We start from the raw sequence: 13,491 nt of genomic DNA on the forward strand, positions 1-13,491 counted from the left end.
GGTGGTGTCCCTTGTCACAATGGCGTTGGCTCATCAGGTGTTCAGAGATTCAGACGTTGTCATGCAGGGACACATTCCTTTGGTTTTCCAACACAGGCGTAATGATACGTCTGACTCCATTTTTGATTAGTCATTTCAACTTTTCATTTTAATCAGATGCTGTTCCTGCCAGACTTTGCCGAATTGCGATGTGGATTGTGAAAAAAAAAAATGTAAAAAAGGGGAAGGGGGAATGAAGGGATATATTTGGGGAATTACATTAAACTGCACTGTAAAGTTTAAAGATGTGCTCAGAACATAAAGACCAGATATTTACCTTTAAAATGTTTATTTACAATACAGGCAATACAATAATGTTGTTAAGGCAGTTTTTAGGGATCTTACACAAGGAAAATGTGCCACAACATATAAATATTGTTAGAAAGTCTGAATTATAAATTAGGCTGAATTAATAGTAACTCACTCTGGAGGCTGCTGGTTGGACTGGGGAAAGAGGTCCTTGCTGGAAAAGAAGTCTTTTTGTTGCAGAGTTGTTGCTGGTGCCTGGAGAACGTCTTACCTTGGATGTGTGTGAAGTCCAGCAAGGCCCAGGGATTCAGTGACGGTCCTTAGAGGTGCAGATCAGGAAGGAGCAGAGAGTGAGCTGAGAATGTTCCAGGGTTTTATAATTTCTTGTTGGACCATAGGCTGAAGTCAGGTGGGGTGTATTTGATCCAATGAAAACTCGGGGATAGCTGAAAACTAGTTCCATCTAGTTTTGAGATGGAGCATGGTAACTGGTCACATGTTTAATGACATCATAAGAGTTCCTGTCTGGCTATCTGCTGTGATATACATCCAGAAGGTATTTGACAGGATTAAGAGTCATTGTCTGGAGTAGATGGGCTTTCTTTTGTTAGATTAGGTAGGTAGATGGGCTTTTCAGTCTGAGTTATTGTCTGTGAGTTTCATCCAATCTTTTTGATTGCTGTCAATATGCAGACTTTTGTTCTTTGGAGATATGGTGATGTTTTAAGCTAGCTTTTGTTACAGACCAGTTTTTCTGATACTACTTCAAGAAGTCTTTGCAAATATATATATATTTTATTTATATATGTATCTGATTCCAGCAAAATCAATAACTCTGAAAATTCCTTATCATGCTACATATTAAGTTCTAAGTTCTGGGACAGTCTAGAGTATAGAACTCTTATCATGCTACAGGATTTGCAGATGGTGCTCCTCTATTAGCTTACAGGTGACTAATGACTTCATCTTTTTGTCCTGCTTTTGGGTCCGTGTAGAGGCAGTGTGGCGTCCTAAGCGACCATTGCTCTGTGGCTAAAGGAGGTGTTTTTCTATCAGATGGTGGGGCAGTCGCCACCATTGACATTTTGAGCGCACTCAATTCGGGCAGATGCACGTGTTTTCGCTGGAAGAGATCGCTTGGGTGGCTACTTGGGCCTCCTGGCATACGGATATAGCTGTTTTGTCTGGGGAGAGCTTAAGGGTTTACTTTTTTTACATCCCACCAGTTTCTGGATTCATCTGCTGCAGAAGCTAAGGAAGGAAAAAGTATGTTCTTACCTGAAAAATTTCTTTCCTTTAGTCGCAACAGATGAATCCAGAATCCTGCCGTAGCACCCCGCTTCTGGGGGTGTTCCTGGATGGGGGGCTCTGTTGTGGGAGATAATGCAGGTAGTAATAGTTTTCCCTAGGCACAAGATGGTTCCTGACATGGAACAGGTTTCCATTCTCGCAGGCACTGTTTACGGCTGGCTTTGGATGCTACTGGTGTCTGCCTTGTTCTGTTTGCCTGACTGTGAAGAAGGCTATCAAATTATTTCCATTTCTTCTACTTTTGTGATAACATATATTGGCTTGACTAAGAGGCTGGCTGTCCTATGTCACTGTATTTTATTTTATTTTTTTTTATTTTTAATTACATTTGTACCCCGCGCTTTCCCACTCATGGCAGGCTCAATGTGGCTTACATGTACAGTAATCTCTATATCCACCTTCTGGTAGATGGACACAACCTATGTATTTCTGGATTTGTCTGCTGTGACTACAGGAAAGAAAATTATTAGGTAAAAACATTCAATTTTTCCTTTTACTGCTGTGAAAAGTTGGAAACACCATACTCTAGTTGCTTCTGTTTGAATAAAAACCTAAATTGTAGGCTAAGGTAAGTTGCTTCTAAACTATAACATTCTAGTGTCATTTATTTTACTCAGAAAAAAATGCAAGCATTATAGAATGCAGAAAACATTTTATTTTAAAAATAACTAATACATTATACTTTTTACCATATTTATAATAAAGGATTCTTACAAGAGAAGAAACTGCTTTATAGTACAAGTAATAAAAGAAATATCCACATGGAAATCTTTGTAGTGTAAAAACACCATTACATCTGAAATGACCATTGCATATAAAAGCTACTGTTCATGATCTCAAGTCCTTTTTCACATGATTAAAAAAAAATCAACACAAACATAATCCAAAATATACAATTAATGCAAGCTATACACAACTAACCAAATCAATGATGCAAGAACACTGTAGCAGAATGCTTTCCACTTTGTCTGAAATTATACATGGTATCTTCTGTTTATGGCTTTTATGAAATTTGTACATAAAAGCAGTCATGCTTTTAATCCAATATTTTTCATATACTGAAACTCCATTGGTAATGCACTTTTGATGCTGCAGATGTTGCTGAAGCAAGATGTGCTCACAAGGGCCATGGTAAGTCGCTGAAATCAACAGGGCCACCAAGACCTGCATCAGCCTCCAACAGGCTCATAATAACTGCCATAGCAGCTTCATCGTTGCTGGGGCTGCTAGAACCTGGGTCATTGTCAATCATGTCGATACCCATGTGGGAGTTCTCACCTGCAAGTATAGAGAGGAATATTTTGGATTTAGTTATTAGTGATTATGAAACAGCCTGGCTTAGATAGTTAAACATTCACTTAAGTATGATATATGCATTTTTAATAAGATGTTTACTCAAATCCTTATTGCACAGACCAGACGAGTGGGTTTGTAACTCTGCCAGTAGATGGAACCAGAGAAAAACAGCTCTGAGCTGACTTCCTTTATAGGGGGCTGGTGCTGCCTTCAGCTCCTCAGTATTTTCTCTGGCTCCAGCAGATGGTGCAGCAAGTACAAATAGGCTAAGTATGCCTAGATTCGCAGTAGTGCATAGACAGTCTTGGGATGCATGCTGTAGGCAACAGTCTTTTTGAGACTGATTTCCCTCCTCCACCAAACTACAAGACTAGGAGCCAAGGGATGCTGGAAGTCGATGGGGCTGGGTCCCTTCCTCCATAGTTGTGGGGCTTGTGGCTGCAGTGACTACAATATCCCTACTGGTGAGAGGGTAGCCAGAGACAGGTTCTCTTGAGTGCTGGCTAACTTTAAAAATTTTTGGAAGAGGAAGAAAAAAAAAAAAACCTAAAAAAAAATCCTTCAGTGCAGCCTCTTGGTCTGCTATGGTGCTGTCAGCTTGGGATTCAATCAGAGTCTGAAGTGATCATAACAGATCAAAATCTGCACTCAGGTTCATAAAATTATCTACTGTGAGGCCCCGGGATACATGACAGACCTCATAGACTTACCAACCAGGAACACAAAAAGATCAACACACTCGTACCTAAATCTCCACCACCCAAGCTGCAAAGGACTCCAATACAAATCAACATATGCATCCGCACGCAACTATGGAGCGCATGACCCTGCAAATTTCCAGAAATCATTAAAAACTAACCTGTTTAAAAAGGCATACCCTAATTAACCAACCTAAATGCCTGAACCCTGCAATACAAAGTAACTAATACTTGAACTGGACATTACCTAACTCCTCCTCCTCCTGTCTCCCTATTGGGCCTGTCACACATGAACTTTATCGCAGTACCACTCTGTACTTGTTATACTGGAACTGGCGATCGCCAAAACGGTACTATGTAAGCCACATTGAGCCTGCAGGAAAATGTGGGATACAAATGCAACAAATAATAATAATCTTGTGAAAGAGCAGCTGCATCTCCAAGTTCTGCTGCTGTAGGGACCAGTGAGAGAGCAGGGACTGCTGCAGAGGGTGCATGTGAGCCCTGGCCCAAGCCCCACTTGCAACGTAGCTGCTATAGAACCCAAGACCTGCAGATAATCCACCACTTAAGAGACTGAACTGACAAAAGGGTCCCTAACGACAAGAAAACGTGCTCGACCTGCATATTAAACAAGACCCCCAAATATTCCAGGACCTGAGAGGGAGAGAGCTGACTCTTGACTGGATTCACAATCCAACCTAGCTGTTCCAGAAATTACACCACACATGCTGTGACCTACTTGCTTTCTTGAAAAGACTTTGCAAAGAAGGCATTTTGGTACATCCCTATCTGGACAATTGGTTGATTTGAGCAAAGTGCTACTGCCATTACCATCACCTTGGGAAAAGTTCAAGGAGCTGTTGTGAGCCCGAATGCCAGTATGCAAAGTTGAAAGTGCTGCCCTAAGGCAGCAAAATGTAGGAACTGTTGGTGGGACTGGCAGGAATATGAAGATATGCCTCTGTAAGATCCAGGGAAGTAAGGAACCCCCTGTGACAATGCCAGATCTCAGAATCCTCCATATGAAAAGACAGCAACTTTAGGGTTCTGTTAACTTGTTCTAGATCTAAAATGGGCCAAAAGGGTACCCTCCTTTTTGGGGACCACAAAATAAATGGAACAACTGCTAGTTCACCGTGCTTCCTCCAGAATGGGCACAACAGCCTGCACTCAAAGGAGCTGCTGTAGCACATCCCTTATCACCCTCACCTTCAGTGGAAATAACAGAGGGACTCCAGAAACAGATCTGGTAGAAACTGCTTGAACTCTTGGACAATAGCTGTTCTAGATAGATGACCTCGAACTCTCTAGTCCTTGATAACCAGGGTCATCCTCTGGTAAAAATCTCTTAACTGAGCCCTAACTACCACTAGAAGATGGACCTTGGCGCTACATACCCAAGATGGCGTTGTGAATGGACGCACCTGTGTTAGCTCCTGGAAGTTGCTCTGTTTGTAGGTCCTCTTCGGTGCCTCTGTCGCCTCATCAAGCATGGGGAAACGGAGGGGAAAAGTGAAGGAACATCCCTCAGCTCCTGTGACTTCTTCAGCGACCAGGCAGACAACTTTGCAATTTTTCAGACAGCAACCAGGTCCTCAGGGCTTTTCGACCTCCTCTGCAACTCTCGGCGCTTCGGCGTCCATTGAGAATGGAAATGGGGCTTCCCTGAGCCCCGTGGAACGAGTTGCTCCACCTCAGCCTGGAGGGGAGTTGCTGGCAGCTCTGACAGGGAAGGAAGCCGAAGGGGCTTAGCCCGACCTGTTTGAGGGAGTGTCTGCAGTAACGGAGGCTGAATGTCAACGCTGAGAACTATTGCTACAATCAGCTTCAAAGGTATTGCCTCAGGATATAGTTTCTAAACTTGCTCGTGTTGAAGATCAACCTCACCCTTCTCCAGCCATTAGTGGTGTGAATAGACCAGCAACTGTGACATTAGAGTCACTATGGGATATGGTTTACAGCATTCACACTTCTATGCAAACTACTTTAAAAATGAATACTTCTGACATAAAGACTCTTTCTGAGGCTGCCCTGCTTCAGGTGCAAAAGACTGCACAGCAAACCTTAGATGTAGAGACTGTGAATATTAAAATTCAAGAAATGGGATCTGTAGAAACGGCTTTGGTTAAGGATAATAATTTCCTACATAAAAGATTGGAGTACCTGGAAAACCAGGCTAGAAGACTTAACCTCAGGTTTCTTAATTTTCCCAAATCGCCTTTAATTTCCCCTTTGGACATGGTTAAAAAAATATATGATTGATATTCTTGGAATGGATAAGGACTCACTGCCTCCCCTTACTCAGGCTTATTACATCAGGAGTGGTGGAAGAAAATCCCCCGATAGCAGGGGAAGGAATGGATCTTACTTCTTTCCTTGAAAGTTCATTGGAGATAATTACTCAGAGGTTGACTCTGCTTGTTACTTTTGTGCTGGAGCCTGATAGGAATACCGTATTAAGGCTTTCCTTGAGACACTTAGAAAATCTGTTTTTGGGCTCAAAAATTCGTATTTTTCCTGATCTCTCAAGGCCTACACAGATGAGACGGAGGGCCTTTTTGGAACTCCGCCCTAGGGTAGTGGCACTGGGAGCAACTTTTATATTACATTTTCCTTGTTATTGTAATGTAATGCTTGAGGGTAAACGGTTTCAATTTGTAGACCCAAAACGGTTAAAACAATTTCTAGATGCTAGAGTGGAATTGAATGTTGTGTGCCCTCCCTAAATGCAGGCTGGGGTCTGAACCTGAGGTTGCAACCACTAGTCCGTAATTATTGCTATATGTTTTACTTTAAATTCTAAATTCTTGGATTCCAGATTTCCTAAACTTGTGGACAGAAAGGCTCTTAATGATATTTCCTTTTATTTTTGCCTAATGCCGATTGCATATTCACGTATTGTGATGATATATTGAAATATATGAATAAAGAAATAATAAAAAAAAAAAAAAAAGAAGATGGACCTTGGCACCTTCACTAGAACTTTCTGGCCTGCTTGGCAGCCCCCAGGCCAGACTTGCACCTTCTGTGACTATCTCCATGATAGTTCTGCGTTCTGTGAAAGTAATGCCCCCTTTGGGTCCTGCTAGCTCTATCAGGCTAATAGTGACAGGCCTTGGTCTTCTGACTTGGGCAAGTGGGTAACTGAGGATTTGCCCAGACCTTTATCCATTTATCCACCTCCTCTCTAACCATAGATCCTCAGAATGGAAGAGTACAGTGCTTGGACTTGCTGGTTAGGCTGCAGATGTGGCTTCTAAGCCATAATACTCTGGGCTGCCACCAACAGGGCCATATTTGTTGCTGACACTCATAGCAGATCATAGAGCATATCTGCTAGAAAGGAAGAACCCATCTCTATCTGTGACATCCTTCTCCTCTTTTCACCTGTCTGGCAAAGGGCCTACCAGAAATAATCTCTGGCCACTAGCTTTCTGCAACTAGATGCTTGGAGTGCCAGCGCCAAGAGATCAAAACTAAACTTCAGCAACATTTCCATCTTTTCTGTGTATCTTTAAGCACAGCCCCGCCATCTACTGGGATTGTGGTTTTTTTTATGATAGCTATCACTAGTGTCCACTGTAGAAGGTTTAAAAACCTATCCTGATTGTGCTATACTAACTGCAGCAGCTATGGTTCCCTCTTGTTCTAGAATTATCCTCTGAAGAACCGTGGAGATTGGAGTGTTTTCTGACCCTCCTCATGCAGGACGAAGAGTCACTTCTGTATCCCAACCTCCAGTCTCTGGCTGTCACAGCTTGTTGAGAGCCTAGAATTCGCTTCCTCAGGTCTTTTGGAGGGTGTCTTCCAGGAAGGATTCCATTAAGAGGTGTTACTCTTTTAAATGGAGGAGGTTTGCCATCTGGTGTGAGAGCAAGGCCCTAGATCCCCTTACTTGCCCTACACAGACCCTGCTTGAAATACCTTCTTTTTTTTTTTTAATTGAGTATCTTGACTCATCCAAGAACAATATCAACAAATTGCATATATTGCATATCAACATAAGTAACTAAATAAATAACTTTACATTTGCACTTTTACCCTCTCCCACCTCTTGTGCTTCCATAAGATCTACTACATATAAATCTCCATATTATAACATAAAACTAGACTATTCCAATCTAAATCAACTGACCTTGATCCTCAATATATGCCTTCCCCCCCCCCCCCCAAACCATTCCGTTGCCCCATCCCTGTCCTCCCCCCCCCCCCCCCGGCCCTCCCTATCCCGTGATTCAATTTTTATAATTTGTTACCCACCCAGAGACAATCCCTATTCTAAGTACTACCCTCCCCCCTACCCCCAATATATATATTCCCAATCCCTCCCCTACAGCTCCTCCAGCATTTGATGAAGTCTTGTCCATCCCCTTTTACGCCGAAGTTCTCCCTCTCTCCTATATAGCGTCAGGCATTCCATCCACCATAATTGCCTCACTTTAACTTTCCAGTCACCCAAATTCGGGGGATCTGCTGCCTTCCAGCATCTCGCTATAAGGCATTTAGCTGCCGCCAATCACCATCTCATCATTTTACTCTCCTCCCAAGACTCCCATTCATTGTGCATACCTAGTAGACAAGCCCGAGGGCTGCACACCAAAGAAACTCCCATTATTTGAGCCAATGCTTTCATCACCTCCTGCCAGAACGGCACCACTCCTGAGTAAGTCCACCAGATATGCATAAAAGTGCACCCCTGTGCTTTATACCTCCAACAAACATCCGTAGCCCCCGGGTACATCCTTTTCAATCTCTCTGGTGTGTAATACCATCGCGTGAGTACCTTGTAAGCATTCTCTTGTACCAACACACAAACCGATGCTTTTTGAACTTCCCCACATATCCCCTCCCATTCTCGCTCACTAAATTGGCAATGCAAATCCTTCTCCCAAGCCCCCTGAAATGGATAAGGCTTTGGATCAGCTCCTCGAAAAAATTGATATATCACTGAAATAGGCTTCGGGACTTTCCCCAACAGTATCCACAGATTTTCTAGACACTTTCCCTACCTTGTATGTTCTCACTACTCCACCCAGATGTGGCAACAAAATGTTTTAGTTGCATGTAAGCAAAACTATCTCCCTCAGATATCCCATAATGGGCACACAACTCCCCCAAACTCCACAACTGACTCCCATGCAGCACATCCCTAAAGCACACCAATCCCTTCCGTTCCCATTTTGCAAATGTAGCATTTTCTCTATTTGCTCTGAACCTAGGCTCCCAACAAAGGGAAGCCAAGGAGGACACCCCCTCCCTCCACCCCCAGCGTCTCCTCACTACTCCCCATATTCTTAACAGAAGATATGGGCTACAATCCCCTGGTAGCCCCCTCCCCACGGCCTCAGTAGTCCACAAAAGAGAATGACCTCTGTGGCGAATATGATTGTTCTATCTGAACAGCGGATTTCTCTACTCCCCTCCCCCAATCCAAAATCAATCGAAGTTGCACCGCCAATAGTATCCAAGTTTGGTACCGCTCTTCCCCCCCGCCTTAAGAAATCTCCCCAGAGAACTCGCTTTGCCAAACGTGGCCTTCTGTTCCCCCATATGAAGTTTATTATAGACCTCTGCAACTTCTTAATAAGTGGTCTCGAAGCAGCGATAGGCAGTGATTGTGTTGCCCTGTTTGTTATTTTTATTTCATTCATCTTAATCACTGCCATCCTCCCCCACCACGACAACCACAAGCCTTTCCATCTCAACATATCATTCCTAATCTGCTCAGAAATACGGCCATAGTTAAGCTTAAATACCCTATTTAAGTCCCTGGGTATCTGTATCCCTAGATAACGAATTTGATGTGGCGACCATTTCATACCTTTCTCTCACCACCTCCTCACTTAAGATATACCCAACAATTCACTTTTGTCCATATTCACCCGCAAGCCCGCATACTTCCCAAACTCCCCAAAGATCCCCTGAATCACTGCGAGAGTCCTCCCCGGGTCTTCCACATATATCAACATATCGTCTGCAAACAAAGCAATATAATGCTCCCTTCCCCCAATCCTAATCCCCTACACCCCTGGATGGCCACGGATCAACTCCGCCAATGGCTCTATGTACAAAGCAAAAAGAAGCGGCGAAAGCGGACATCTCTGTCTGGTCCCTCTACCTCTATAGAAGAAGGGAGAATAATTCCCATTAATATTTAGACAAGCTCTCAGCCTCTTGTACAGACCTTCCAGCCACATACTAAAATTCCCCCCCCCCCCCCCCCCAGCCCCATTCTTTCCAACATCACCCTCAGGAACCCCCAACTTACCCTATCAAAGGCCTTTTCCGCGTCTATGGCCAGTAGGGCTATTCCCAGTCTGAAGCTTTGAGCCTCCCACAACAGGTGAAGTGTTCTTCTAATATTATCACCCACTTGTCTCCCTGGAATAAATCCTGATTGATCCGTGTGTATCAACTTGGGCAACAGCCTAAGTCTATTCGCCAAAATCTTAGCTAAGATTTTTGCATCCACATTCAACAGGGAAATGGGTCTATAAGACTCACACAAAGTTGGGTCTTTACCCGGTTTAGGCAAGACCGTCACCACCGCCTCTAACATTGATCTCGGGAGCTCCCGCCCCTCCAGTACTCCATTTCCCACCCTAAGCAATAAGGGGCTGAGTAGACTCTCAAAGTGTTTGTAAAACCAGCTTGTAAAACCATTCAACCCAGGGGCCTTGACATTAGGTAGCTTATTAATAACCCCCTGTACCTCTCCCAATCTGATTGGTTCCCCCATCCTTTGGCTGTCTGCCTCACTCAATTTATGTAAAGGAATCTGATCCACATATCTTACTACTCTCTCCTCCGACTCCCCCTCTGTAGCTGCATATAGCTCTTGGTAATATTTTAAGAAGCACCCTTCAATGTCCGAATCTGCATATACCCAACCTCCCCTTTCGTCCTTTATTTTCTGTATCAAGTATTTCTCCCTCCGAGCTCTCAGACATCGGGCCAGCATAGTACTTGATCTGTTCGCAAACTCAAAATACTGCTGTTTGAGCCTCATTCTCATATATTCGACCTCTGCCATCTGGGCCTGGTCTAACTCCACCCTGACTCTCTTAAGCTCAGCCTATACCTGGGGGGAGAGATTTCGTTGGTGTATCTTCTCCAACCTGTTCAAACTCTCACGCAAATTCATCAACCTCTGACCCATCTCTCTTTTCTTCCAGGCTCCCCACTTAAGACCCCCCTCCCCACACCACCACCTTCAAAGCATCCCACAACACCCCGTCATTTACCTCCCCTGTATCATTTAATCTGTAGTATTCTTGTACCGTTAACTGTATCTCCTTCCTCACCCTCTCATCCCCCAATAGAGATTCATTAAGTTTCCAAAAGCTAGTCCTCTTCTTGTGCCCCAGTCCTTTTACTTTTATCCAAACTGAAGCATGGTCTGAAATTTGAATGGGTTCTATCTCTGCTACCTCTACCATCTGCGCACTATTTCGGTGAACCCACAACCCATCTATCCTGGTGTATGAACATGCCACATGGGAGTAAAAAGTGTAGCCCCGTTGCACTCCATGCAACATCCTCCAACAGTCCACCAACTCCATCAGTCTCAAAAATGTATGTACTGCCTTTCTCCCAGGACCTGTCTGGTGTCCCCCTCCCCCAGAGTGATCCAATCTGGCCTCGCCCACGATCACCTGCCCTTCAAAATGTCCTTGAATCTCCTGTCATAAAGTATGATAAAATCCCAGCTGCCCTACATTAGGGGCATAGATGTTAACCAACGTAATCTCCTTTCCCTGCAACAGTCCCCTAATGGCTACGCATCTCCCTGTTGTGTCCTTAAATTCATTAGTAATGATCAACCCACATTTCTGCCCAATAAGGATGGCCACTCCTCCTGTCCTTCCCCCCCCCCCCCACTCCTCGCCCTGATGCACCACCACCTCCCTATAAGGTTTACCTCATAACAGATGCGCATCCCTCAGTCTCAAGTGTGTCTCTTGCAAGAAGGTCACATCCCACTTCAGCCTATACAATTCCTTCATAACTCTACTTCGTTTTCCTTGGTTATTAAGACCATTAACATTCCAAGATCCCACCCCCAATATCTCTCCTCCCTCCCCCTCCCCCTCCCATTCTCCCCCCATCCCCTCCCCTCGTTGTGATCTTGCTCGAATCGATCAGCCAAATAAGAAGTACTTCCCTCTCCCCCCCGAGGCCCCCATGCACCCCTAAACTCCCAAACCCCTCCTGTACAGAACCACATCTAGATATAGCCCTTACTCTATCCCTCCTTACTCCCCCCCTTTTACCACACATTCAGACATCAGTTCCCTTCTACTTCCAATCCCACCCTCTCCTCTCTATTCCTAATGACCCATAGGTATCCCCCTCTCCTACCTGCCCTAATCCATCCCCAACTCCTTACAATTCCCACGTAGGATCATCTCCTCACAAAACATTGCGAATATTCATTGTCCTTGCAATTTCACTATTCACATCTCTGCTCTTGCTCACTATGGTTATCAAGAAACCCTCTTGTCCACCTTCTTCCCACGAGCTGCCACCACCTGCCAAGCTGAATCCGTTCTGGGTTCTACCACCGATTGTGCCGGCTGCTCCCGGACTGGAACTTCCGCACAGCCCAGTGCTCTTAAAGCCTCCCACGCTTCTTCCGGCGTCTTCACCTTCCTCGATTTTCCCTCCACCGTGAGCCACATTGCAAAGGGGAAAAGCCATCTGTATCAAATACCCTTAGCTCGCATGAATCCTGTGACTTCCCTCAATGATCTGTGTTTTTGCAGCTTACTTCCAGCCAAATCTTGGTACACTCCAATCCTATAATTTTTCTATTGAATCACTTTCTGTTGTCTTGCTTTAGACAGAATCATTTCTTTAGTAGGGAAATCCAAAAAACAAGCTATTATGTCCTTTAGGGCAGAATCGCGCTGTGGCCCTGCACTGTGATGTACTCTCTGAAGACGGATGTCCTGCACACTCCCCTCATCCAAACTCAAAATATATTGGCACAATTCTTTAATCACCACCTCACAGTTAGTAAAAATGTCCAGCTCCAGGATTCCTTTGAACCACAGGTTATTGCGGCGCAATCTATGCCTGTTTTTTTTTTTTCATTTCTGCCTGGGCCATTTCCAGCTTCTCCACTTCATCCACACGAGACCCCAGGTCTCTGATCTCCGCCCGGATCTCTCTGAGAGAGCTTTGAATATCTTTTTGTACTCCCTCTATTTCGGACTTCAATTCCTTGAACCTGCCTACTACTTCCGCTTTTGTGATTTCTTCAGTGCTCTCAGGGACCTCTTTCTGGGGTTCCTCCTCGGAATCGGAGGGGATCACCTCCATCTTGTCATTTCTCTGACTTGGTCCCCCCGCCTCCGGCTGCGCCTTTCCAGTCTGTTCCACCGTATACCGGAATCTCCCCAAATTCTTTTTTGGTGGCATCCTGTATTGCTCCTATCTTCTTCCTTGTTTGCTCAATAGTCCAATTTGTCTTTCAGGGTGCCACCCTTTTACTATTCACCCCTGCAGGACTGCACCATAAAACAGCCCTCTCAGGCATTGACTTTCTGTCCTCGTTTTTATATCTTCCTTCTTCCAGCATTACCCTGAGGCAATTTGGAATGCAGCCGTCCATGTAGCCCAGCTGCCCGAATCAGACAGCCTTACCAGCCAGAGACTCCTCACTGCCACGCTTGCTGTCTAACCGCACTTTTTTTTTCCTTTGAAGCACTTCAGTGGCTGCACTCCAACTTCCTCTTCCCTTCGATTCTGCCTCTCCCTCCGGTACCTCCGTGGCCAATTCACTGCCAGTATGGCAATCCACTTCGCTCCACTACACTCCGTCACACTATCGCGCTGCCATCCGCTCCCTTCATCCGCACTCTCTACATCCTACACAACCTACTCGTCGTCT

General features: G+C 44.7%; 1 protein-coding gene across 2 annotated transcripts in view; it reads right to left on the bottom strand.

Moving 5' to 3' along the window:
- Nucleotides 1–2,245: 2,245 nt before the first annotated feature.
- Nucleotides 2,246–13,491, bottom strand: part of ARNTL (aryl hydrocarbon receptor nuclear translocator like) — a 120,166-nt gene continuing 108,920 nt past the window's right edge. For both annotated transcript variants that reach the window (XM_030200964.1, XM_030200962.1), the window contains one exon: nucleotides 2,246–2,877. In XM_030200964.1, the coding sequence (XP_030056824.1) occupies nucleotides 2,717–2,877 (161 nt within the window). In that variant the 3' untranslated portion in view covers nucleotides 2,246–2,716. The remainder of the gene's footprint in view (nucleotides 2,878–13,491) is intronic.

The sequence above is a fragment of the Microcaecilia unicolor genome, chromosome 4, assembly GCF_901765095.1.
Source record: "Microcaecilia unicolor chromosome 4, aMicUni1.1, whole genome shotgun sequence".
Taxonomy (NCBI): Eukaryota; Metazoa; Chordata; class Amphibia; order Gymnophiona; family Siphonopidae; genus Microcaecilia; species Microcaecilia unicolor.